The sequence below is a fragment of the Gasterosteus aculeatus genome, chromosome 1, assembly GCF_964276395.1.
Source record: "Gasterosteus aculeatus chromosome 1, fGasAcu3.hap1.1, whole genome shotgun sequence".
NCBI lineage: Eukaryota > Metazoa > Chordata > Actinopteri > Perciformes > Gasterosteidae > Gasterosteus > Gasterosteus aculeatus.
Genome location: NC_135688.1, coordinates 5,411,298 through 5,437,635, shown reverse-complemented (window position 1 = coordinate 5,437,635; position 26,338 = coordinate 5,411,298). Strand labels below are relative to the sequence as shown.

The following is a 26,338-nucleotide window of genomic DNA, read 5'->3' as shown; positions in this document are numbered from 1 at the left end:
GACTCACCCAGCGGTCTAATTCTTAAAGGTGTACATACGCCTGAGTAAAGAAGGAGTGGAGGGGAATTATAATGTTCTGGGTGTGAGAGGAGCAGTAAAAAGTGTCTGAACAAACGAGTTTGCCCATGTATGAGCATCCGAGGGACTGAGCAACGTTGAGATTTGCAAGACTGAGCGAGTATTAGAGCGAAGCCTGTGTGTGTGTGTGAGTGTGTGTGTGTGTGTGTGCTGGAGCCATAATCCTCAAGGCCTCGGGGAGGTGTGCACACATTCAGCCTTTTCCTGTTGCTTCCCATTAATTCCACCTGTATACACTGGAAATGAGCCCCTGCTGGCCCTCACCCTTCCTGCCTCCTCCCTCCTTCTACTCCTCCCTGACTCTAAATCCCCAGATGTAGGCTTACTGAACACCCAGAGAGGCCAGGCTGCTCCGTTCTGTCGCATGCTGTTCCTGCCTGCACACTGTGTTCTCCGACACGGATCCACACACATTTCAATTTGAATGGATGGGATGAGCATATTTATTCAAATCCACATTTGAATGGCCATTTCGCTGGCACTCGTAGGACAGCTGCCTCATGGCTGTTGAACTTCTGATAATGTTGCCATGGGAATGAGCGCTAGCACGGTGCGCGAGCCAGAGAGCTGAGGTGTCGCCAGCTGTGCTGAACATTTGCATTGTGTGAGGCAGTTTGCACTGTTTGCACTGCCCACACACACACACACACACAAATACTGGAAGCAGCAACATAATGTGCATTTAAATGACAATCAAGGTTGGGTCATGATCTATAATAATAATAATAATGATAGATTCATGGGTTGAGTAGGACCATCTCAGTTACGTACTAATTAGGGTTAGTAACCCAAGCCTGACTACTACGGATACTTTCAGTAATGACATATTCACAGAAATGAATAAATTCATTGCCACTGTTTACTTATAACAATAACTTTAAACTATGTAATGAGAAATGTTAGCTGGTCATTAGAATGGACCAACATGATAAGACATGGCTGTTTCTTTATATTGGAACAGATAAATATTAGTTAGATATCAAATGCAACAAATATTCTAGAATTGACATATCCACTTAAATGTCTAAATTGAAATGTAGTCTAAAAACTGGCTCGGAGGGGGAGAGAGAGAGAGAGAGATGATATTTTAAAATCTATTCAAAACTGGCCTTCTTGTGGGAAGGGACTTTAAAACAGGGCGGCAAAAGGCTTTTCAATCAGATAAGATGGTTCTAAGTGATGCTATTTATTAGATATAATCACAAAACACATGATACATCTACTCGTTGTATTATCAAACATGTAAATCTACATATTCATGCCCCTAAAAAGAAAACACAAAATGCTGTGACTGACGTTACTGCTGCCGTAATCCCTCAGACTTGCTGTTTTATGTACCAGAGTTAAACCGGCAGCACAGGAGATAAAACGTGTTAAGTGGTGAGTATTTGTGCAAACTAGTTATTCAAAGAGAAATATCACACCTTCTTTGAGAGAGACGTGTGGGGAGATTGATGGTGGGCTTTTTTCTTTTTTTTTCTCCTGGTGACTAATGGCTGAGTGGGCAGGTGTGCTTATCCCTCCTCCAAAAAAGAAGTGATTATTATAAAATAAATGACAAAAGCTCCCTGTAACGATGACTAAAACGGAAGCCTTCAGGGGAATGAGGAAGGAGACGGGCTTCTCATTGGGTGTGTGAACTGGTGAATAATTGATTGAGGACAAACAAGCACTCTTCTCACGTGTCTCAGCAGTGACGGACTGAGGTCGGGGATAACGATGTTTTAACCCGTGCTTGTTAAGCCTCGATTATTAACGCGGGATCCACAGCCCAGTGGCACGGCCGACCTTTTGAACTCGGCCCCAGACCAGCTTGGCTCGCGTGCATACTGGCGTACATGAGCCTGCACGCACGCACGCTCCATATGGCACAATTAACCTTTTGAACTCCAGGCAGAGGCGCAGTGGAAACATGAACATACACGGAGACGTGAATGTGCACAGCGCAACACGCAACCCTGTGGGAGTAGGTCGAAGGCTCCTGAATGAGTCTTTGATTAGGAGCCATCTTTGCCGTCTTTTCTTCTTTGAAAGGACACATTACACACGGATGGACGGCTACCTGAATCTCACGCAGTTACTTTGGCGGAGAAAAGGGCTGCTGATATTTTTATCTTCTAGAGTGTATCGGTATGCCACATGCATACGGGCGAAATACACAAATAATTCAATAACTCATTTGTGCCACAATTTGTAGGTTTTATATTTGAATCAGTGGGGTTTGATTTTGTACAGCTTTGGCATTCAGGCAGCGCTCAGGAACACATCCTGAGGGCTGAGACGCACGCGGACCATCACATCAGAAAGAGTACTTGATGCAGATGATGAATAATCAGGTTAATAATCCAAAATATATTAAAAATGTATCAAAATCCTAAATAATTCAACCAGTTTTCCTGCGGAAATGAAGAATCTGTTCATCCACAGCACGGTACAGTGCATCCGATCCATTGCACGGACTTGCATTCATTCATTAAAAGGACACAATGATATGAATTTGTATCAAGGAGATTTTTAAAAAATCTGAATCAAACTGCTTTCCATCCATCAGCTGAAGGCTGGCGCTGATGCCAACAGACATGTTACTAAAAAATGGCCTGTTTGTGCTCTTTAGCCAAGGTAACAATTAGCGGTTGGTTGGGGCAGGTCATGACAGACTGAAGCAGAATAAAGCCGCAAAGATTTTGGTATGCTCATGTGCTGTTGCTCCAAAATGGCTCCAAACGGTGTTTTTTCTGACGGGCCGTCCCAGAATCCCACCAGCATCGGTTCTGAATTACTACTAAGCAAATGCATATTTAGTAAATCCCGCATACTGCTTAACAGAGAACTGGTCTCCCTTGGTAAAAGCACACACACACACACACACACACAACGTAGCGACGTGTTGCAAAACAAGCCGGGCAGTTTTAAGTAGCGAGTTCTTTAGAGTCTTGATGTTTCTGCTTAATGAAGGACTTGCTTGCAGAGACACGTACACACTGCATGTCTCCCAGCAGAGATAGAAAGGATTAGAACTAACACAAGTATCAGATATATACTTAAACTAACAATGCTTAAAATTTTAAGATCAGGCAATTCGGAATTAACTTTGGAGCCACAGATTAGCGATGACATTCTGCTGGTGATGATTTTTTATTTTCTATTTAATCTTTGTATATAGCGTATATTGTTGTGTAGAGAAGGATACTAAGCCATGACTCATGTAGTGCTTACCAGGACTGTAAACCTGGGCAACAACAATCCGTCAGTAGGTTTAACACGCCAGACTGCCCCCCACCCCCCCTGATCGGTGCAGATCAGCACACCAAACAAATTAGTTCTTTTATTTGGAATCTCCCCGCCTGTTGAGGCTCCTGACGGCCCCGGTGCCGAAGCCTCTTTGTCCCTCTGCCTCCTCCTCCTCACCTCCTCCCCGCCGCACTCAAGTCCTCTGAACCCCAATTAGATAAACAGGAGATGACAGCAGCACTGGTGGAGTTCAGCCAGAGGGATGGATGATGCTGAGAGAGCGATGAGAACAAGGGTCTTCATTTTTTTACCTACTCAGATCAAGCAAATACGGACTAGTACTTTTTTTAGGACGCAGGTGGATTTTTTTTGGAAGCGCTGGTGTTTCCGTGCGTCATCATGACATTGCTCAGAGGATCTTTGGTATCATTTTGTTATGCACACATTCTTGGCATAAGCAAGCATTGCCTGTTTTTTTTTTTATGGTTACAGGTGACAAAAGACAGATGTGGCCTTTGGAAAACGTCCATCCTCTCTTTCTCATAACATGAAGGGAACCCCTTCCTACCAGGTATTATGAGAAAACGATTATATATGTCAATATACCTTTCACTCCTGTTTCCTAAAACTCTTCCAGCATTAAAGCGTTCAAATGACGAAAAAAGAGGCAAAAGGGGCAGAAACAACAAAACAAGCCGGTAAATGGTCAGAAATATCAGAATCCGCTTTTGCAAGATTTCCGTTATTTTCAATGTTCTCCACATACTGTACTTAGTAATAGTGCAAATGGAGGTGCAGTAGGTCTGATCATAAGGGAGACGGCTGTGTCTGGTGGTTTGAGTTCTCTGAGGAGTTGGAAAACGTTGTGCACAGGTATGTGTGGGTGGTGTGAAGGCCTTGCCTTCTCCTGACTGGAGGTGTACAGGTCCAGGATGGAGGGCAGGCTGGAGCCAACGATTCTCTCTGCAGACCCGAGGATCCGTTGTAGCCGCTTCCTGTCCTGTTGGCTCTGGATGACGGCGGAGAGGAGCAGGAGCAGCAGCTCCCGGGCCACGTTGAACTTCTTGAACTGGGCCGTCCTCCTGATGGTGCCCATATTGGAGGTCCCAGAAACCTGAAGGTCTCCACAGGAGACACCGTGCTGTTGAGTAGGGTGGGGGGAGGGGGGCTCTTCCTGAAGTCCACTGTCATCTCCACAGTTTTGAGCTAATTCACCTCCAAGTTGTGACCACACTGGTGGACCAGCTGTTCATATTTATATAAATGTATGTAAATATTTGGTAGTCACAGGTCATGAACTCTCCCTGGGACCGACCCACAACCGCGCGCGCTTACACACACATCGGACTTCTTTCCGTGACCATGCAGGACGGTGCCTAAGCCAAGCTTCAGGCGGGGTCTTAGAGGTCACGATCTCCGTGGCGCTTTAGCAGGTCGCGCAAAGTTCATGACACAAGTCTGACCATATTTGGCTGCTGGCTCTCTTAAAGGCTTAGAGCTGAAATTTGAAATGATAGAGAGGGAAGGAGGGAAAAAAAAAAACAGTAACTGGAATGTTCATTGGTTGCAGCTGGGCACCGTTGGAGCAATATGGACCCGGGCTTAATGCAGGAAGTGTGCGTGTGTCTGTGTATCTTTGTGCATACATATGTGCATGTATGTCGGTTCGTTTATCTGTGCATGCGTGAGAGGGAATATGAACAAGATATCGGGTTAATTCAGTCCAAAGCTTTAGATATTTCCAGATACATGTGCAAATGTGAGTCTGTAAAATAAACACATGTATGCAAGCTCCTGCATGCGTGTCTGCATAGCACGCCGGCATGTGTGTGTGAGTAAGGGGAAATATTAGAGCAATATGAAAAGGCTTATGTCAGAAGGTTTGGGGCTGCAGTACAAAACAAAAAATTGCTTCACATTCAAAAAGTACACAAGAGTAGTTTACAAAAAAGTTCTCAAAAGTGTTCCTTTCTTTGCAGAAAAACACATTTACCAGGTAGTTGTGAGAAGTAACATGTTCCTCAGTATGTAGCAGATTAACAAAGATGCTATTCTGCTGTATTTCTTGGTAACACCTTCCCGTATTAGATGTGAAAATAACTCTACAAGGCGAGTACAACCCTTGTGAGTGAAAAAACATCAGCAATGGCATTTTTTCACACGCTCAATCGCTGCAAAACTGCATGTTACCGATGCGTGTGCTGGTATTTAATGGTCTAATTTCTGTAGAATGGAAACCCCCTTTCTACACGCTGAATAATGTAGGTCGGAAAGTTGAATAAGCTTGATTTGAACTGATGTGTGTGTGCGTGTGCGTTAGCTGCACTTTTGAACCTAATGCACAATGAGACCCAAATGAATTATAAATGCATCTAAAATGATTTTGAATCTGATTTAGAAGTCTGGTCTCCTTTCAGTCTTACTTTAGATGGTGAAACATCAGAAGTAAACACACACACACACACACACACACACACACTAATCTTGACTGCTTTGAATAATTCAAAGTTCTGTCGTTGCTTTTATAAAGGCTGTACTTCCCCCTCCGTCTCTATCTTTCTCTCTCTAACACACACACAGTCCTGCTCCCTGCCATCTCATCTTGGGTCTACTCGGATTTCTTAAGCTCTGATCTCAGCCCGGTCCTCGGCGTCGCTTCTCTCCTATCATCCTCCTTCACCATCTAACCCCGCTCTCCTCCCGTCCTGACCTCCGCCAGCACGTCTACAAAGCGCTGCTCTCTGTGTGCCAGCAGCAATTCCTGGAGGGCAGTCAGGCAAACAAACCTACCCAGTGCCCGCTGCATGACTCACAGAGACAGAGGTCTGGGGGGAGAGGAGGGAGGAGGGGGGGGGGGGGGGGTGTCTCGAATCATTGAGGGCAAAAGGATTTTAAACTGCTAAGAGCTGATGAGTTCGGTTTGGACAGGTCGGGAAAGGAGATTGAAAAAAGTGGACCGAGAACGGAAGGCTGTAAGAGAGATTAGGAGAGGGAGGCTGGGCCAGGAGGAGGGAGACGGGGGAGACGAGAGAGACGGGGGCAAACAGAGGGCAACCTGCGCGATCTAGCATGCACACGAGAAGAGCAGGCACGCACGCAGCTCGGCGGCGAGGCACGAAGAGAGCAAAATAACACCTCCCTCCGTGTCCCTCTCCTGCCCCCCCCCCCCTCCACTCTCTGCCAGAAAGCAAAGCTCAGCACGGCAGGCTTGCACGACACAGTGACCCCAGGCCGAGCAGGGGGGGGGGGGGGGCACCAACAGCTCAGGGGAGGAAATGGGAGTAAAGGGTTGCACAAAAACATGTTCTGACGGATTAGGAGTCCCAGATGAGGATCACATAGAAACCTACGTATTGGCTGTCAATCAAATGTGATGCTGAATTGTGTTTAAAATGTCTGTGAAAATGTACACAAAAGCAAATCTAATTTAGAAATAAATTCTTCCGTTTTCCTGCTCTTGTCACAAGGTTCCACGAGCACACAATGGTTATGAAACAGGTCAAATAGATATTTGAAAACACGATCGTTGGTTTTATCCCCACGTTGTTTTTGTGTCCACTGTGAACTTGAACCTCAGACATGATTGTGTCGTTGGTCTAAAGTTGGAGGAGGGGTGTTGAGTTCCTCTGCTGAGCCCCACGTGTGCCCCGTCCCCGGGCTGGAATAGACAGCATGTCCGCATTAGACATGGCGCTCAGATAGTACACATGGGCCGGGGATGTGGGGGGGGGGGGGGGGGTGGAGGAGGCAAAGTCTTTTCTGGCTTTTACACCACCGGACCCGGACGAGAACAAATAATCAGATGATCGCCTGAAAACGGTCTTAATATCATGTAGCTCATATTGAGACCAGCGGTTTGGTTTCACTTCTTATCTCAGGCAACTGGAGCTGCATTCGTTCTTTGAATGCGTTTTCAATCCAACGAAAGTCTCGTGTTGCTCCACACACACACACACACACACACACACACACACACACACACACACACACACCTCGAGATGACGCTAACAGGAATGTGGATGTCACAACGTTCATTACACATAAATCCCACTCAACATGATTTGAATAAAGCACAAGTAAAACCAATTGCTCTTTTTTTCTTTTAGATTCTTTATTTAATCAATGTTACATTAAACTAACATAAATAAATTTGTTTATGAACAAAAGGCACACAGTTCAAATATAAACAAAGAGAACGTCTGTACAGTTTGTCTCATTAAAACATGTCTACTGTCTCCGAGCGCGAGCGAGCGGTCCGAGAGAGATGAGTTTCACGGGGGCGGGGGGGGGGGGGGCCGCCCATTCTCAGCGTGAAACTGTACACTCTTCAATTTCACTGGAGCATTTAACCGGGCGCCAAGGCAAAAAACGCCGACCGGGCACAGAACGGGCTTCAGGTGAAACCGTTTCTGCGGATGTCCGTTTGTAAAACCGCCGAAACGCACGTCTATTCGTCTGTTTGAAGAGGCCACAAGATTCATTTGCACTAAATTAAAAGATTCAAAACACGCCGCACTAAAAAGAACTTGAAAAGAAAAAAGAACAACCCGTTTGGGCCGGAGGCTGCGCTAACCCTCGCTTCCTCAGAACGATACCGCCGATACTTTTGTGCGACGAGTTCACGTACAGCCACACAAACAAGTCAAAACCGTAACAGAGTCCAGTTCTCCTGCATCCGCTCCGGATCAACGTGGTGGACCGAATCCTGCTGTGACCGCCGCTCGGCTCCCGATCCCACCGGATAACAAAGTGGGGTGTGTGAGTCCGCTCACGGCGGCGGCGGCGGCAGCGGCGGTGGTCGCAGCGGTCAACGTCGAAACAACGGATGAAACAGGTGTCGTCCTGTGCCAGTCCAGTCTTGTCCGGTTTAATCCGGTCTAGACGAGACTGTTGTGCTGCGCTGCAGTCCAGTCTGGTTTGGATCCAACTGACTGCAGACTTAAATCAATTATTTCCTAAGACTGTTTCACCCGGTTCAGAGCAGCAGACGGGCGAGGTCCAGTCCGGCAAAGTGACTCCAAATCTCAGCTCTTCGTTGGCCTGAACCGTACTTGCCGCACATGTGGCAACTTAACAGACTTTAACAAACTATGAGTGTTTGCAAATACCGGCGCAGCCAGGTCTGATCCAGGGCTTAGATGGCCACAGTGCTGGGTACCTCCTCGTAGTGAATGATAAAGTAGGGGTAGCTCTGGTCATCGTTGAAGATGACATAGATCTGGGGGTCCACCCAGTTGTCCACACAGGAGTCAAAAAGGTCACTGGAGGGGTCACGGACGTTGATGGGTGGAGGTCGCCGCATGGAGGGATTTCCTACAGTGAACCTGTAGATATAACAAATAGAATATAAATATGGGTGGTAATGTGGTCTGGACTAATTATAATACATAACTGCAAAGCAATGGTCTTTATATTTGTATTATACTAAATTTTTTAATTCAGTTCTGCAAGGCTGGAGTTACAGATAATATACAATATACTGTATGTTCATGGAATGTATGCATAATGTCAAACTCTAAAGACCTGGAATCCATCATTGTTTGTTCCACCTTCTCTGGGGTCATAAATGAAACGTGTCAAACTGAGAAGATTCTCAGCTGCAGACAGAGCGGATGCTTCAGACAGGAGGGTTAACCACACGGTTTCACCCAGTTTCTTTATCGCTCTACATCCTGGGTGCGTGTGGTGCGTTTCCTCACCGTCCTCTCTCTGCAAAACTGGAGATGTATGATGGCTTCAGCCAAATTGGCTATTTTACATGTGTGGCTCGGGATTTGACTTGCATTTTAAGGAATGGGAGTCACATGACGCATTGCATGACTGAATGTTGGCTTATGGAAAAGAACCTCGGGATTTCCATCACCCAAATTAACGCTGATATGTTTTGTAAATTTTCATTTTAAAAGGCGCCAACAGTGAGAGCCTCAGAAAGTGCTGTTGTCATTACAGCATGTGCTGCAGGGAACATACTGGCCAAACGGCTCATGCGGGGACATCTGAGTATGCAACCCAAACAAAAAGTGAGAGAATGTTGTATCTTTCATATAAAGTGTGACGAGTTAAAAATAAAAAATAAAAAACTGGAAAAACACTGTAATTGTGTTGCAGTGAAGAAGTTGCAACATGGGACGAGACCCACCCATAATCAAAACACACAAAAAATGTTTCCCCAGTATCAACTTGTTAACCGCGCCCCCACACGCACACGCACACGCACACACGCACACACACACCTGCCGGTGAGGACTTTGGCCAGGAACATGCAGTGGACTCCTTTGGGCGAGCGCTTGGAGAAGTTGTGGGAGTAGACTGCCTTGCGGGCGAAGTAGGAGCCCTGGCCGAACATGGTGGCGTGCTTGCCGCAGACTCGCGGGTCGAAGTTGTGCTTGCAGATGCCCTCCACCACGTCGGCCGAGGTGCCGTGGAAGAGGTGGCGCTCGCTCAGCAGCCGGTCCATCTCGGACATGCGCCGCGACATGTACTCCTTCTTCCTGTTGGAGCAGAAAGGGACGGACGGGTTAGATTTGTTGATTCTGACTGGAAAATCCCCGACTCTTCCTTCTTTATTCGACCGGGCGGGTGCACTGTGAGAGAATGCTAGTTCTACTGTTGAAAAGTTGTGGTCGCAGCTTTGTTTTCTCTAAACCGGGGAGGAACATTCGGCCTAATCCGTTTCATGAGCTGCACACACACACGTAAACAGTTTGCTGCGAGCGGATCAATCAGGCATGTGGAAGTGAAAGCGCCTCCAGCCATTAAAGCTGTGACCCCGGCGTGACCTCCCATGACCCCGATGCTGTTAGCTCGACGCAAACCGACTTTGATGAATCCAAATTGATGAATTTCCCACCATCCAATTTTTACGATGACAACCAAGCAGATACACACACACACACACACAGATGCAAAACAAGCAGTAATTGCTTCCCTGTCATAACCGGAATGAGGGAAGAGGAAAGAGGGGGGGGGTGGTATCACTTTCAGAGTTAATGACACACGCACACAAACACACACGCTGTCAGTCATTGTGAAACCGTGTGGTAACAGTCAGTGTGGGAGAGTTATAACTGTCACAGCTGATAGAGCCGGTCCTACTCTAACCGCAGTGGTTAGGCCACTGTACCTGCAACATGACACCATCATCACCAATCATCTCCCCGTCCGCCGTGTTCACACACACAACACCTCGCCCCCGTCTCACAAAGTCACACACAGCTGGTCCCAGTTGCCCCACTTGTTTTCTCTCCGTGACGGGAGGATGGATGTGGCCGTGTATCTTGGCCAACGATCTCCTTCCGTCGGTGAGAGCATTGAAGGTGGGTCGTGGCTGGGTCTTCCAGCATGCCAACGACCCGAAACACACAGCCGGGGCAACTAAGGAGTGGCTCCGTAAGACGTGGCCTAGCTGGTCTCCAGACCTGAACCCAATAGAACATCTTTGGAGGGAGCTGAAGGTCCGTGTCGCCCAGCGACAGCCATAAAACCCAAAGGATCTGGAGAAGGTCTGTATGGAGGAGTGGGCCGAAATCCCTGCTGCACTGTGTGCAAACCTGGTCAAGAACTACAGGAAACGTATGATGTCTGTAATTGCAAACAAAGGTTTCTGTACCAAATATTAAGTTGGGCTTTTCTGTTGTATTAAATACTTGCAATAAACTGCAAAATATATATTTTTTAAGTCATGTCATTTTCTGGATTTTTGTTTTAGATTCCGTCACTCACAGTTAAAGAGTACCTATGATTCAGAGTACAGACTCCTACATGCCTTGTAAGTGGGAAAATCAGCAGTGTATCAAATACTCGTCCTCCCCACTGTATCTGATCCTGACTGAGCTCCCCCCCCCCTTCTTTTTTGCATTTTAAGGTTCAAGATCACCAGAAGCCATCTCCAGCAATGCGTCGTGGCTCACCTCTTGTACTTCTCCCAGAGGAAGGGGTTCTGCACACGCTGTATCTTGAGGATCCTGAACTTGGTCTCTGACACCGTCTTGTGGAAAAGGCTGTACACCGTCCGGTAGCTGCGGTCTTCGCGCGACACCGGCACCTGCAGGAAGTCCTGGCTCATCGTCATGGGCAACCAGGTTTCCGGGAAAAGGCTGGGTGGGTTGGTGGTGGTCGGCGAGAGGGGATGCGACACGGTGATGTCCATGGGAGAGGAGGAGGAGGAGGAGGAGGAGGAGGAGGAACATGGGAGGGGAGATGAAGAGAGGCCGCCCAAAGTCCTACAGTGAAAGAGATAGAAAAGGTGTTATGGATTTACTTCTTAGAGTACTTAATATGATCGGGGAATTTTGCCATCTGGAGCCTGATAAATGATGAGGATCACCTTTAACACACATGGAGAATATTATTGCATGAAAGGTTTAGAAAGGGGGAACGCAATAGTAGCAACGAGCTAAATAAACATCTCCACAGGTCATTTTTCAAAAATAATTAAATAATAAATTTAAACTAATATACACACACACACTTATATATATAGCATGGAGCACACTTATAGAACAGCTGACATTTCAGAAATTGAGAATGGTAGCAGAGCTCAGATGTTAGTTGCCACAGCCTTTAAAACCCCCTCCTACTATATATCAAGTATCAGCCTGCATCTATTTCCTTCATACAGCTTCCTTCCCCCGAGTTTCCGATAGACGCTGCATCCTAAAAGCAAAAAAGAAAAAACGAACCGCTGCGATGAAACCGACCCGTCTTTGCTTCCAAAAATCATTTCCCACCAACCGTCAACAATGACACCAGTGTGTCGCCGAGCGGAGCGGCTCCACGGCAGCCGTCAGCCCCCGCCGACCAAACAAAACAGCAGGGCAGCGGGAAAACGAAACCCAGACACTAAACAAGACAACGGGGAGGCAGAGTGAGGGACTGACAGGAACGAGACCAAAGGGAGGGGGAGGAGGGGGAGAAAAAGAAGAAGAAAAGCCAATTGCCGCGCTGTCAGGACGGCGACAAAAAAGCTATTGTTTCTGGCATTTCAGTCAATAACAGTGGTTTGGCTGTCAAGTCATTGTGAGCGTCAATGCCGTTCGCCCCATCAGCCCTGAGAGAGAGTGTGCGCGTGTCGTCCAGAGACTGATCAGTGCGACTCTCCCAGGCAGGGCGACAGATTTTCTCATTTATTTTTTTTCCCCTCGCTCTCCTCCTCTCTCTTATCGTGTCTGTCCGGCCTCAATCAACGTCTCTCCTTTTCCCCCTGTGAGCTTTGAAGAGATCTCAGCACAGCCTGCTGCAGTAAACAAGTGGGGAAGTGAAGAGGAGCGCATCACAGGAGAGGAGCGGGAGTCGAGGTTCCAAAAGGAGAGCGATTGGGTAAGATAGCTGAGAATAACATTGGGGGGGCGGGGGGGGGGGGTTGGGGGGTGGACACAAGGAGAAAGGAGCCAGGGAGAGTGCAAACCTCAACCTCTAAGCCCAGCACAGCTTGTTCCTGACACACACACACACACACACACACACACACACACACACACACACACACACACACACACACACACACACACACACACACACACACACACACACACACACACACACACACACACACACACACACAGGTTTAGGTCACAAGGAAACTGCGTGGAACACTCAACCTCCCCAAAAACAACCATTTTCTGCTTTTTATTCCCCATGATGAGACCGTGTGATCCAATCTTTGTCCCGCTAAGTGATTCATCGAACCGCGCGCGCACACACACACACACGCACAAGCACAACAAGCGGATGGAAACGTCCTGAGAACAAATCCCTCGATCCAAAGCTCCCAGCTTCCCACAGTCACATTTCACGCTCCTTTCAGCGGCTCTGCGACCGGCCTGGAACCCATTTGGGCCGCGCTCACTTCCCCTCGCTGCGCTCTCCCATCTCGCCTCTTTCTCCACTCGTTCCCTCTGTCCTACCCTTCCGCCCTCTCCCCCTCCCCCCCTCCCGGAACAGCCCGTGCTAGCGTCCGCCCTGTCCGGGACATCGCAGCGGCAGCCTGCTCGGCAGCGGAAGTGAGACACGCTGCAAATGGGGTGAGATGACTCCACTTGTTTCCAATCTGGTATCACTTGTGTCGGGAATATCACGGAGGCGAGTGCAGCCAGGCGGATCACTTCACTGCCAAGGAGACTAAATGGGAGCCGAGAGATGGAAAAAATTCTAGAATCTGCTCGTTCGCAGAAGAAAGTGAACGGATTTCATCCGTCTCCTTTTCTCACTAGTTATCAGACTCATTTAAATTTGTATTTCTTTCTCCCCACCCTCTCTGTCTCAGACTCATTATTTATTTTGCTTCATTCTGCTTTGGTACTGTCACGAGTCCCAGTAGCTCGGTTTGATTTGCCAACACTAATATGGGTTTTAAGCGCGAGCAATGTGAGCAACGGTACTGGAAAGGATTAAAGGTGAACGTGTTGTTCGGGGGATTTAGAGTCTTTAGCCCTGAGTGTGACATTAGCATTGTGTACTGACCTCTGTGTGCCCGTCTGTCTCCAAACAGGGACACTTACGGAACACATAGATCCACAGGAAGACAGAGTATCACATACCTAAGAGGCAACTTTGTGCGTTAATGTAAAAAAAATAAAAAATAAAAATAAAAAAATCGAGGACTTTGTTCCCACACTAAATGTTGCTTCGTATTCAGAATACGAAATGTTCCCCAACAAGGTTGAGATGAGAGAACTTAATGATCAACTGAGGACTGACTGTCCTGACATTTTCTTTTAACCAAGCAGCTGTTAAGCCCTGATGTTTATCAGAGGGTTATTTGTATTTGTTTCAAGGAGGTTAATGGAACTCTCAGAAACAACCCTGTTTCCACATTAACACATCACCTTATTGGCAAGCTCGTCCTTTATCGGATGAGATGATTGTCTCGAACGAAGGCTATGAAACAAATGATGCTGGTTGGTTTAGCAGGTATAAGGTTTAGCGTTTATAACTACGCGTATTATCCCAATACACAGCTGTACGGTGGAGTACAGCTGAGGCTCATGTCCAACCCCCCCCCCCCCCCGTTCTGTAAAGTGTATGACGGCTTTACTCACTGAAGGTGGGGCGTGAGCATCACGGAGGACATGAACGTGGGCCGCTTCTTGATCTGACGGCGGAAGCCGAAGACGGCGTTCTGCTGGAAGCCCTCCCGGATGTTGAGGATGTACTGGTTCTGGAGCGTGATGAAGCGCACCTCCTTGAGACCCCTCGAACTCGCCTCCTCTATGAGCTTCACCACCGGCTGCGTCGGCGAAGGAGGAAGAGGAAGACAAAGAAGAGATTAGACCCGAACGGTTTATCATTTTAGGCAGTTGGCTCTTCTGCATTTTCATTCCCCTGTGGAATGAGGAAGGGAAATGTGCGCTACAGCAGATAACAGAGAAATAAACTGCTGGGAGCTGAGAGGGCTTCGGGCCTGCACACGTGCGTCTGGATCGATCCCATCACTGAGGCTAGTCGATCGATTGGTGAGGGCGGAGTCAATGCCGATCGAGCCTGCCCACACACACACACACACGCACAATCGCACTGAGTGGCTTGCCTCGGAGTACTCCCTCCAGCCAAAGTTGTCTCTGCAGTAGTACTTCCACACTGTGTGGCAGCTGGGGGTGGGGTTGGGGCTGGTCGCGGGCAGGGGGCTGGCGGGAGTGGTCAGTCGCCGGACGCGGTCAAATTCCAGGTCACACACTCGCATCGCCCCGAAGTCGAGGGAAAACACGCGACCCCTAGAGAGAAGAGAGTGGAAAACCGTCGTTAGGAAGAGAAGCGTGGGCCGACGTGCGGCTGTGGCACGGTGACCCAAACAGTCACAGCTCAGAATTCCATGAAACCAAAGTGCCCCGGAGCAAGACGACCAGACCTCAAACCCGCTCACTCGAGTGCGAGTCACGCAGCGTGACCAGCCCTCAGCTACGCGACTTGAATGTCACATGTTAACTGGCAGGAAACGACAAACGCCAACAACACATTCCGCTCACACAAATGGAAAACGCGCGCACGCCCCGCTGATGTAATGATTCGTGCATTCAGCGATTATTTTTAACTTGTAGTTCACTCTGTCAAGATTTAAACCAGAACCAGGTCAGCGATACAGCGCAGGAATGTGCCATTACTGCTGACATGGTGGTTAAAAAGGAAAAAATGGGGGATTTGACTTTGCAGTCTTGCCAAAAGTTGGATATTGTAGAATATATTAAGCTCAGCTGACTAACTTGGCTTCAATATTGTGTTAATATGTGAGCTTTTGGGTTTCTAAAAGGGGACGTAGTCACCTTTGGACGGAGCAAAATTAGATCCGTTTCCGGCCTTTATGCTGAGCTTGATGTTGAGCTTGATGTTGCGCGTACAGACCCGAGAGTCGCGCCGTTACTCAGGAAGTGACTGAGCTTATTTCCCCAAAGGTCAAGCTCTCCTACAAAGCTGTGACAGCGATTCTGTACTGCGAAGCACGTCTTATTATGATGATCTTATCTGATCTTATCATGTAAATGCAACCTCACTTAACCCCTCTCTGTCTCGACAAGTGTGGGACAAACCCCTTTGTGTGTGCGTCTGTGTGTGTGTGTGTAACGGTCTCGCTGCATTAGTCCTCCATAAGGCCTCTGGCAAATCCTTTCTAGGTCAGACATACCACTTGCATAAATGTGGGCATCACTGACTGGCACGCTATGCCTCGACACACACACACACACACACACACACACACACACACACGGACGCCCATGCAAGTTTTGTAACACACAAAGGATGCACGTAGCACGACAATGCTAATGGGCACATTGATTTATGTTGGGTAACTAATCGGATGACAAGTCAAAAAGGTTCGACATCGGCGAGTGCAGCGCGTGTCTGTCTGGAAGTGTGTGTGTAATACGTCCGTGTGTGTAAAGTAAGGGTTGTGTGCCTCAGGTTTGTGCTAAATAAAGCGCATGTATTACATTATAGACACAGAAGATTTGGATGTGTGGACCTGCTGAGTTGTTGTTCAACAGCCCGGAGAAGTGAAACCACATTTTATAGTGATAGGTGCACTGAACGCAAATATATGATTTCATCTACTGGTCACTGAAGTTACACACACACACACGAGCACAGACAGGCACGCAGGCACACACAGTTGCGGTCAGGACGGAGATATTGAGAGCTGCTGCGTCAATTTTCAAAAAAAAAAAAGACAGTACACTAAGCAAAACACTGATTACATACACAATATTTACAGTGTGTGTTTGTGCAAAGTCACGCTGTGACTGCAGCCCCACAAGAGGAAGTGAAATCAATAAAACACAGCAGAAACCGAGCAGCGAGTCACCGCCGGTCAGCTCACAGGTCTACCAGGAACACAAGGCGTCCACGACGTCTACGAGTTACTTGCAGCCGAGAAACCCCAGAAAAAGAAGAAAAAAAAGAGCGTAGTTTCGGTTTCAAGTCAATTTGAATATCAAAAGAAAGAGCGAGCGCAGAGAAGCAGAAGAGAGAGGGTGATGGAGGCTGTCGCTGCCAGGCAAGGCAATCCACTGCAAATGTAACGGAAACAAATCAACTGTGAAAACAGAACATCCTTCATTTCTTTCCTCAAACGGCTCTCAGGTCATCTCTCTGCTCGCTTCCCTGTTTCACTCCTTCTTTCCGTTTCTCTGTATTTCACGTCTGGAAAGGAAAGGCGCACCTACGTGGCCTCTCTGTCTCGGTCTCTGTTGTGTGTTTGCGCGCACACACACGCACACACATACACATGCTGAGAGTGTGACCTCTGCTGAACTTTGCACAGTCACACGTTCAGGTTTGTTTATGAGGTTATGTGAACTTAAATGTTGCGTTTACAAGAAGCCACCCTGCCCCACTGATTACATCGAGATACACAGAGAGAGAGAGAAAGGAGGCCGCTCTCCAGAAAGGTCAGTCAGGGATTTTTTCAAAGCCGTTCACTCCTCTTTTCCCCTCCCTCGCTCCCAGACTAGTTTGTGCCGTTCTAAAAATAAAATTCCACCAGTTAAATTAAGTGCACCGAGATTCGGAGCTCTCAACGCGGAGGCCAATCAAGGGTTGGGAAGAGACGCAAGGCCCGCCCACTCTGGCAAGGTCGACCCTGTTTCGAGAGCGAATGTCGGGCGGTTGCAGCCCGTGCAAAAGAAGAGTACACACACACACACACACACAACGCATAAGTCAACAGAGAATGCAAATTGAAAGCAAAGCGTGTTTTAGTTTTACAGGAAAAACACTTCAAACTGAAAAACACTTTGCTGACTGGGGAGGGGCGCTTGTGTGCCAAGGGCGACGGGAGAAGGCCCTTGAGCAAGGACGTGCGGTTGAAGTGCAGCAAGCGGCCTCTGTTGCTGTGCGTGTGGGTCAGTGGCGAGTGAGGAAAACAGAGCGCGTTTTTCACCAGAACCTTTCCGTGGATGAATGGGGCTGAAGGAAACTCACGGTAGTGTCAAAATGGCTGTTAATCCTCTACGCGGCCTTCAGCACAGACACGCGCACACACACACGCACACACACACACACACACACACTTCAAATTTTCTCACGGCTGCACACACAGGGACCCGCATACCAGCATCAGTCATGCCTTTGTAAACGTAACGGGCAAGAAAAAAAACACGAGAGCTCGCTCATTTGCGTATATCACACTCACGCACGCACACACACACACACACGCACACTTCCCCCCCAGTCGCAGCTTAATAAGTCAGTCAACCCAAACTGCTGACGGGGGCACACAACCCTGACGCTGTGGATGAGTGTTGTTTCCTCATGTCGGAGCGTTTCATTTCCCAGTTATCGGTTCAAAAGGTGCTTCATCGGATTTGAGGTCTCTTTGGGAACGACACAAAAGAGAACAGGAACAAATCCGCCCTGGATTGTTCCTGTTTAAGAGTGTGTACCGGTCCTCCTCTGCGGCGCATCATTAAGCCAACAGTTCAGGTCGTCCTCTGTGGGTCCTTTAACCCTCTCGGGAAATTTTAAGACTCTTCAGATGGTTAAAAAATAAAAAAAAATAAGGTAAAAGCGCCAGCGAAGACATGTGTGGATAAACGGGTTCGACATTAAAAAACCACACGCTGGCACACTTGTGCAGCGGCAAAGCGCACATTTCCATATCTCTCACACCTCTTTAGGGACGCCTTGGGACTAGTGGGGAATGAACAAAGACAGAGAGGGAGGGAGGGACGGGTGGGACAAAGACATGTAGAGGATGAGAGATTCAGTAAGGAAGTGAGGAGGTTGGGAGGACGTTTAAAAAGAAAAAAAAAAAACATGGGAGGGATGAAGGCAGACTCTGCGTAATAAGAGGCAGAGCGACCCAGACCTCGCCCGACTGATTCATGGCATGAACTGTCTGACACGTGATGGCGCACGCACACACACACGCACACACACACACACACGGTCTGATTATCTTGACACCGCCTCTTTTCACTCACGCAAACAAGCTCCCATGGACGCAACCATTCTTGATTTGCTTTGATTCGTGACACAATGAGGTGGCGTGGAATCCCCCGCGATATCAACACACACGCACACGCACACACACGCACACACGCCATTGTGTCAGGTCGCTCTGCCCTCAGTGCTCCTTAACTCTTTATGGCAGTCTTACAAGAGCCTCTCAATCATTCACACACGTTTGAGATTCATGTGCTTTGTCATGTCAGCGTGGAAAAAAAAAAAAGGACTAGATGAGATTTGTGTTATTACAGAAGATCTGGTTGTCTGTTTTCCTGTAAGTTGTGTGTACGGCCGAAGATTAACACGGCGACGACTGTGACATTCCTCCTTACTCCTGAGTTCATGAACAAGGAGGACTAGCAGGAGTTCAATTCCTGCTTATCATATGGATGGGATTAACCTGTGCTATGAATCACACACACACACACACAGAACAGCTCAGCGCAGGACACACACTCGCATACGACACAACCGGTCGCACAGGACACAATCACGCGTAGACACACAAAAATGCTTTGCAGAGTGTTGTCTGTCCACTCCCTGTCCTCAAACGCGGCGGATGGTAAAAACAAAACAGGACCGTGTTGCTATGCCGACAGTAAGGCTTGTTAAGTCATCTGCTGCTCTTTAGATCGCTAACAAATGTTATCATTTGGCTGTGGTAACCACGGTGAGGCCTTCGCCCTGTGTGTGTGTGTACTTGCGTGCATGAAAAGACAGGCTGGACTGCATCTCTAATGAACAGTATCAAAAGAGCTCTCACAAACACACACACACACACACACACACAAAGCATTGAGTGAACTGATTGGGAGTAATCACAGCAGTGGGAGCAGTTTACCGGCTTTTCGGTTTTTCGCTTGTCACCGATCTGCTATGAGCCCCGAACCAATACGTCAAGACACCACCACCAACTCCCGACGGTTCACGTGCAGGCGAGGCCGCGGCCCCCCCCACACCTGTTTTAAGCCCCTCACCAGGGGTGTAAATAAACATTGGATTAAGACAATACAGCACTTCTTTTTTTTAAACCGGGAATTAACTGGTGTTCGTCTGCAGACGAGCAGCCTCTGTGTCGCGTGTTTCCGCGCAGTCAAACCTGTTTGTGGGCTCAGCGTGGGGAAAACTTCAGAAACACATTCTTGAGGTGTATGCAGTAGGTGGTGGAACAAAAATATGTTGAAATGCAAGTAGCAGCAACAATTTGTGAAATGATGAAGGTCAGTCACGATGACAACGACCCTCACTGGGGAAAATTGGACATACGTCTGGAATTGGGTAATTAAATGTAAACCAGCGCAAATTCACTGATTTTCTCGCTTGTGACGAAGTCGGCCCACTTTTAAAATGTATCACATCTAAAGACACAACTCCAATGGGCCGTGTGCTATTCCTGCCAGAAACAATCACATGTCGTCGGGCAGAACGTTCCAACGCACATGAGAACACAAGGAAATTCTACATGTGCAGTTAACGACAACAAACGTGTTCAAGTGATTCTGCCACATCCGGTTTGGGAGTTCTAGGCGGCTGGGCCAGGTGGTCCCGTCCGGCTGTGAGGGAGTGACACACCGAGCGGGTCTCTGAAGGATCCGGGTCGACGCCACCAGGTGCGTGTCCCGTTTGTGGAGCAATACGCCTTTTGCATTGAGTTTCAGTTGAAAACATAAGTCAACAAGTCAAACACACAGACACATACAGATCCTGTGTGTGTGTGTGTGTGTGTGTGTGTGTGTGGTATCAACGCAGACATAAACAAAGACAAACACACATGGCTGCTCAAAGGGCTCCGTTAATCAAGAAAGACCCGATGATGTGGACCAGGTTGAGGGTGTAGTGGCACAACGCTGAGTCATCGAGTATTTTACACGGAGCCCACTTTTAAACCGATTCAGATAATAATACAAGAAGCACTGTTCAAATTCCTGACCACATTACGAGCTCGTACCTAAAGTGAACATTAAAAGGGTTTTAAAAGGTGGTTTGTTGACTGTGTATGCTGCTAAAACCGGCTGAAATAGTGAGTGGGCTCATTTTGATTTATTAATCCAAAGGACGTCATTATTTGGTTGCAGCTTCCCAACGGTTGAGGATTTGTTTTAGAATTGACGCGATAGTGAACTGAATACCTTAAGTTTTCCAACAAACATAAAAACACTAGTTCAACAAGCCGTGACTGAGAAAGAGAGAGAACAATCAAGTCATTTGGAGGATAATTAAATCATTAGTCAGAACTGCACAGGTCAGAAAATGTCAGGTGCTTAAAAAAAGCCTGGTTTGATATCATTATCAAGCTGGATTTTTATCAACTGAGATCAATTCTAGAAATAGATTTAGTAAACTGGAACACAAACATCAACAATAAAGCAACTTGTGTTCAGAAGCAGGTGAACCGAGGCCACGGCGCACAAACTCTTTGTGCGTGAGTGTCCGTGTGAATGTGCCTTCATACAGGAAGTGGTGCCTGCTCCTTTATCACCCCACTGGGGCTTGCCAAGTTCTTGCGTGTGTGTGTGTGTGCCTATGTGGGTGTGTATGTGAGAGTGAGAAAAAAAAAAAAAAAAAAAAGAAGGTTTATCTGTGTCGGCTAAAAGGCGTGCGTGTGAGCACTGCAAGCCGCTGAGCTTCTCTGTGCAGCCTATTCGTGTGAGCGTCTGCGTGCCAAGCAGAGTGTGCGTGTGTGTGTGTGTGCGCGCAGCGGAGTGCGTGTCTATGACCGGGGGATGATGAGAAGCTGCCAAGCGCGTCTGTGTCAGTGACCGCACAAGGCAACCGAGGGTCAGGGAAGTTCACAGCTTTCTGCCATAGTTTGGACGGAGCTGCAGCCAATCACAGGGCAAATTTGGGAGCGAGGGGGGGGGGCAGAAAAATCCCAGAAAATGGATGACCAATATTGGGGGCTGGGATATGGGAGTGCCGTGACGACACGAGGGCCCAATAGCCGACGTGACAGTTCAAATAAAAGATGCGTGTCCGGTACACATTAACTAAGACACGTGAAGGAGGAGATAAAAATAAAAAAAGGAGCGATGCACGCTTTCAAACGCGCATTGAACAGGCGCTTTGACGGTATTGAGAACTGCGAGTTGGCCGCAGCACGTGAGTCACAAGCACACAAACAGCTGTGCAGTCGAAGCTTTCAGTTTGTCACCGGCGGTGAAACCAAAGAGGAAGCTCAGGCCGAGTTCTACGGTTTCCAACACGGCAGACTGGAGGTGCTTATCATTCACGAGCAAGCCGATCAGCTTACTGCGCCATTGTTGCCGTGTCACGAGAGTCAAACGTTTGTTAATTTATACGTACTTGGGACACGGCGTACCCCTCCTCAGCAGCAGTTACCACACTGGCCGGAGTGCAAAGGACTCCGTACGTTACATTTACATCTTGCCCTCGAGAAGCTGCTATGAGTGCATGAACTGCGTTTGCAGTTCCTCTTTTGAGTTGATTGAATTGAAAGTGAATTGACCCCCCCCACTCCCCAAGCAACCACCAGGTTGCCCGCATGCACAGATGAAAAGCAGAAACGCCGCGTCGCCGCTCCCCTGCACAGTGACCAGAGAGCGCACAGCACGCACAATAAAATAAGAAATACAGCCAACTCACTGAAACTTGAGGCGGACTTGCTCGTTGTCCGGGTTGCAGTAAAGTCTCTCCAGCTGTTCCTGGGAGTCGTCGGCGATGCTCTGCCACGTCTGGTTGCTGCTCCTGCGGATCTGCCAGTGGTAGGGCAGCACGGTGTGGTGGTGGGCACAGTCGTTGCCGTACACGCACTGCCCTTGGAGGAAATCCACGCAAATGTCCACGGAGTCTGACTGGTGCGTGTGATACTGGAGCTGCGTGAGCAGCTCAAAAACCAAGTCCAGGGAGGCCTCTTCGCTTTTGTCCTGAAATAGCACTCTTTTGTCGGGCAGCAGGAGGAGGGGAAGGGGGTCCTGGGCCCCGGTGCAGTCTTTGACTGGAGGGTTTTTAGACCCAGAGGTTAAGAGGTCATTGCTTTTGATGCTCCTCTCCTGGTGAAGAGCCTGGGGTGCGACCGTGGGAGGTATATCTCTGCCGGGGGCCGGCATTGTCGCGGCGCCGCCGGCCGCCCCGAGGCCAGGTTTCGGTTGAAAGCAGCGGCCGTCGGGGGTGGGATCGGCGATCTTGGGCCGCTCCCCCCGCCGCTCCGTCTCCTCCAGCTCCGCAGTAGTATCGGCAATCTCCACGTCCCCGTCGCGGGCCAACAGCCCCGGCACTCCGGCCACGGCGGCGGCGTTGCCGGGGGCTCCCGGGGGTTTGAGACACACTTGGCCGATGCGGTTCTGCTTCACCACGACCGCCGCGCACAGGTTGGCCGGAGTCCTGCCCGGCGGGTTCCGGGGAACAAACACCCCGTCCCCGGACACCAGCGCGTCCGTGCTCAGCAGAGTGGTCAGTATGGGGTCCTCCAGGGCCCGGTGGAGGCATTTGGTGTCCAATTTCCTCTGCTTCTTTTTGAAATAAGGTTTCACCAAAGGTATTTTGTCCGGAAGACCCACTATCCGCTGTTCTGGGAAATTTGCCCCGTCATCCATATCTAAACTCATATCCAGGGAGATCCCCGTCGGTACGACCTCTGTGGGTTTCTGGAGAATGTGCAAAGTTTTATCCATGGTGCCCTCCTAAAGCCCCGACAGTCCTGGGAGAAAGAAAGAAAGATGCAGTCATCAAAGATAAGAGCAATAATCCTATAATCTTAGTTTCCAAACTGAATTCATCCCGTCATCCATAAAGCGGTATGATTAATAGGCTGCTTGAGTGAGCTACTATGCAGTTAAGGGGGGTGGGGGGGGAGACCGTAAAGTCACCTTTTCCTTCATGGGAAAGGAAACCCTCGTTGCATTTCATCTGCCGAAACGAAACCTGTTAAACATCTCTGACACACAACTACAGACGGGTGTGATCTCATAACGATCCTGCAGGAATAATTAAAACACTCCCCGACACGAACAACACAGCGAGAGAAAAATCAGCTGAAAAAGACTATTAGAAACCCATGACTGACTGTTTCTAATGAATCGTTTGGAAAAGGGTTACTGAAGCGGAAAAAATACATACATATAGTATATAACAGTGGTAGATTATATTCACCAGTTTTAGATTTATTTATTTTTTTTTATAGAAAATGAGGTGTGTGTATAATATATATAATCGGACCGCATTGGACACTTCGCCTTTTGCTTTTTTTTTTTTTTTTTTTACTTTGTGCTCTCACTAACGTCATACGTGTAATTACAGCCGCGTCGCCGAGCCGCAGCGATACGATCGCCGCGGGGACGAACCCCCTCTGCGCCTCCCGGGACAGAGTATTTTGATCACGGGAGTCCGATACGCGGCCGCTGCCGTCTACGTGCCGCTTTCACATCGCTGCGTGAGCAACTTTGCACGTAGGCTACTGTCGACACACACAGACACACAAAAACCACACACACACACACACACACACACACACACACACACACACACACACACACACACAAGGCACTGCGGCGGAGCGCCGACAAAAGAAACACGGCGAGCAGCCCGGAGCTTCATCCCACCGCGCAACAAAAGCTCGCCCGACAGACGCTTTCTTCGACGGACTCTGCGGAGCTTATACCCGTAAAAAAAAACGACCGGAGTCGGGAGTCGGGACTGCGGGGACGGGGTAGAGGTTGGAAGGGGGGGTCGTAACAGTAAAACCCCGGTGGTGGAGGTCGTAGCAGTAAAACCCCAACGGCAATTAGCACAATGAGAAGACAAAAACCAGTACCTGCGCGATAAAGTCCGCCCCTCTCCCCCTGGTCTCGACACTCTTTGGTGGGTAAAATCCAGTGCGTACATCGGCGGAGCTCCGTACCCGGTCCGGGGGATTTTTTATTTTTATTATCCGTGCGTGGACCGGACCGTGGTCCGGTTAGGTCTCCTCGTGTTCTTCCGCTGGCCCCGTCGCTCTCATGCTCCGTCTCCACCGCGCGCCGTCCGTCCCTCTCTTTGTATCCTGCTCGGCGGATAGTGCAGAAGGCGCAGGCGAGGAGCAGAGACCGACAAAGGGCGAAGCACAGCTGTGGCGAAGCTCTGCCTGCCTCCCGGCTCCGCGCCGCCAGGCCCCGCCCCGTAACCTGGTCACAGGCGGGGCTTCGCTTCACAGAGGGGGGCGGGGCGGGGGGGGGGGGGTGTCTGGTGGTAATCGGAGGGACGCTGCATGGGGGTGGCGGTGACCCCCTTCTGGGGTCTTCGCCGAGCCCCGGAAGTAGGGATTAAAGACGAGAAATGTCATTATTATACAACTATAAAGGCAGACCAGCCGGGAATAGTCATAAAGCGGATTAAATCAACAGTTTTCTTTTTATAATATCGCGGGATTATTTTCTGATAAAGTGACCCTTTTGTCAGTGTGCAGTTGACACACTTTCGAAAAAAAAAAAAAAAAACATCCACGGGTTTTCCCTTTGAGCTCAATTAAATGGGATGTCGTGACCAAAGACCCCTCAAGGACGGGTTCATGTGATTAGGGAGCTTAATAATGCAACACGGTTTCGAGGCCTACTCTCCAGGCGGCCTAGTTTTGGGGGCCGCAGTGGGCAGCTGCTTTTTGCTGGTTGGTAATTTGGACCTACTTAGTAAAAGTACAACGAAGCACTACTCTCCCACCAAATGGAGTGTTTTGTGAACTGAAAAACCCAAGTAGTCTATTTTGGGATATGATAAATAATTATTTCTTAAACATTAATGAAACAATGTGATACCGCGTAAAAAGGATGGCATTTGAGTACTATTAAAGATGTGCATTTTAATTTGGTTGTCGTAAGTTGGTAACACTTTTAGTGGTTTAAATAAAATCATGGTTAAAAAAACCTCTATGGCACTCTGTTTTTAAAGTCTTGAAATGCTTTTATTGTAATGACATGTTAGACCTTCCAGAAAACTCAAGGCGCAAACTCTGGCTCCCTTTGATGGCAAAGCGTGTCAGAGTTTGCTTTTAGGTCTAACATTACATTTCAATAAAGGCCTTTTAATTCTTTACAAAGAGAATGCCTGAGGCTTTTCTTGTGACTTTTGTGTTTCTGTGTATCTTTTTCCAAAGACCATCTCAACCAAGTCTACTTGACTTTATGAGGCGCTCCTCCCCCCCCAAAAAAATCCCTTGTTAGTTAAATCTTAATCTACAATTTCACTACATATCACAGAGTAAAAAGTAGAAAAGGCTTGGGAAACCGAAGATAAAGAAACACCTTAAAATGTACGGTAAATACTCATAGGACGTTTGAGTGTCAGTACAGTGGTTATAATCCTAGAAATGGAGTGTAATAATCCGCCTTACATATGAGTCCATTAGTGCACAATGTGTTAACTCACGTAGTGAAACATTTGGATGGATCACAGCAGATCATTTCATGTGAGACTTGTTGAAACATTATCATAATTTCACCAAAAGCAGAAAGAGAATGAGTCATTTTCTCATTTATTGTCGTCTCAGCGTATTTACTGGACTGACTGCACGCTTAATCGGTGGCATTTCCATACGGAGGTGAACTGTTTACTGTCAGTACATTGAGTCAGCTCCTCTCTCCTCCCTGTTTTACCAGAAGTA

General features: G+C 48.2%; 1 protein-coding gene across 1 annotated transcript; it reads right to left on the bottom strand.

The window, feature by feature from the left end:
• Positions 1-7,401: 7,401 nt before the first annotated feature.
• On the bottom strand, positions 7,402-26,336 carry tiparp (TCDD-inducible poly(ADP-ribose) polymerase). Its single transcript, XM_040179317.2, has 7 exons — positions 24,518-26,336; positions 22,351-23,404; positions 14,837-15,020; positions 14,349-14,536; positions 11,220-11,531; positions 9,543-9,800; positions 7,402-8,633 (listed from the first exon to the last, which is right to left on the bottom strand). Exons 2-7 carry the CDS (start codon positions 23,376-23,378, stop codon positions 8,444-8,446), a joined length of 2,160 nt encoding a protein of 719 aa, XP_040035251.2. The 5' UTR covers positions 23,379-23,404; positions 24,518-26,336; the 3' UTR covers positions 7,402-8,443.
• Positions 26,337-26,338: the final 2 nt, after the last annotated feature.

What these genes read in the sequence shown, in the direction of transcription:
- tiparp (XM_040179317.2), bottom strand. Translation starts at nt 23,378, where the DNA reads ATGGATAAAACTTTGCACATTCTCCAGAAACCCACAGAGGTCGTACCG. An exon ending in ATGCTCACGCCCCACCTTCA is followed by an intron (nt 11,532 to 14,348) that starts GTGAGTAAAGCC and finishes CTTTCACTGTAG; the next exon opens with GACTTTGGGCGGCCTCTCTT. An exon ending in GCCAAAGTCCTCACCGGCAG is followed by an intron (nt 8,634 to 9,542) that starts GTGTGTGTGTGC and finishes TTATATCTACAG; the next exon opens with GTTCACTGTAGGAAATCCCT.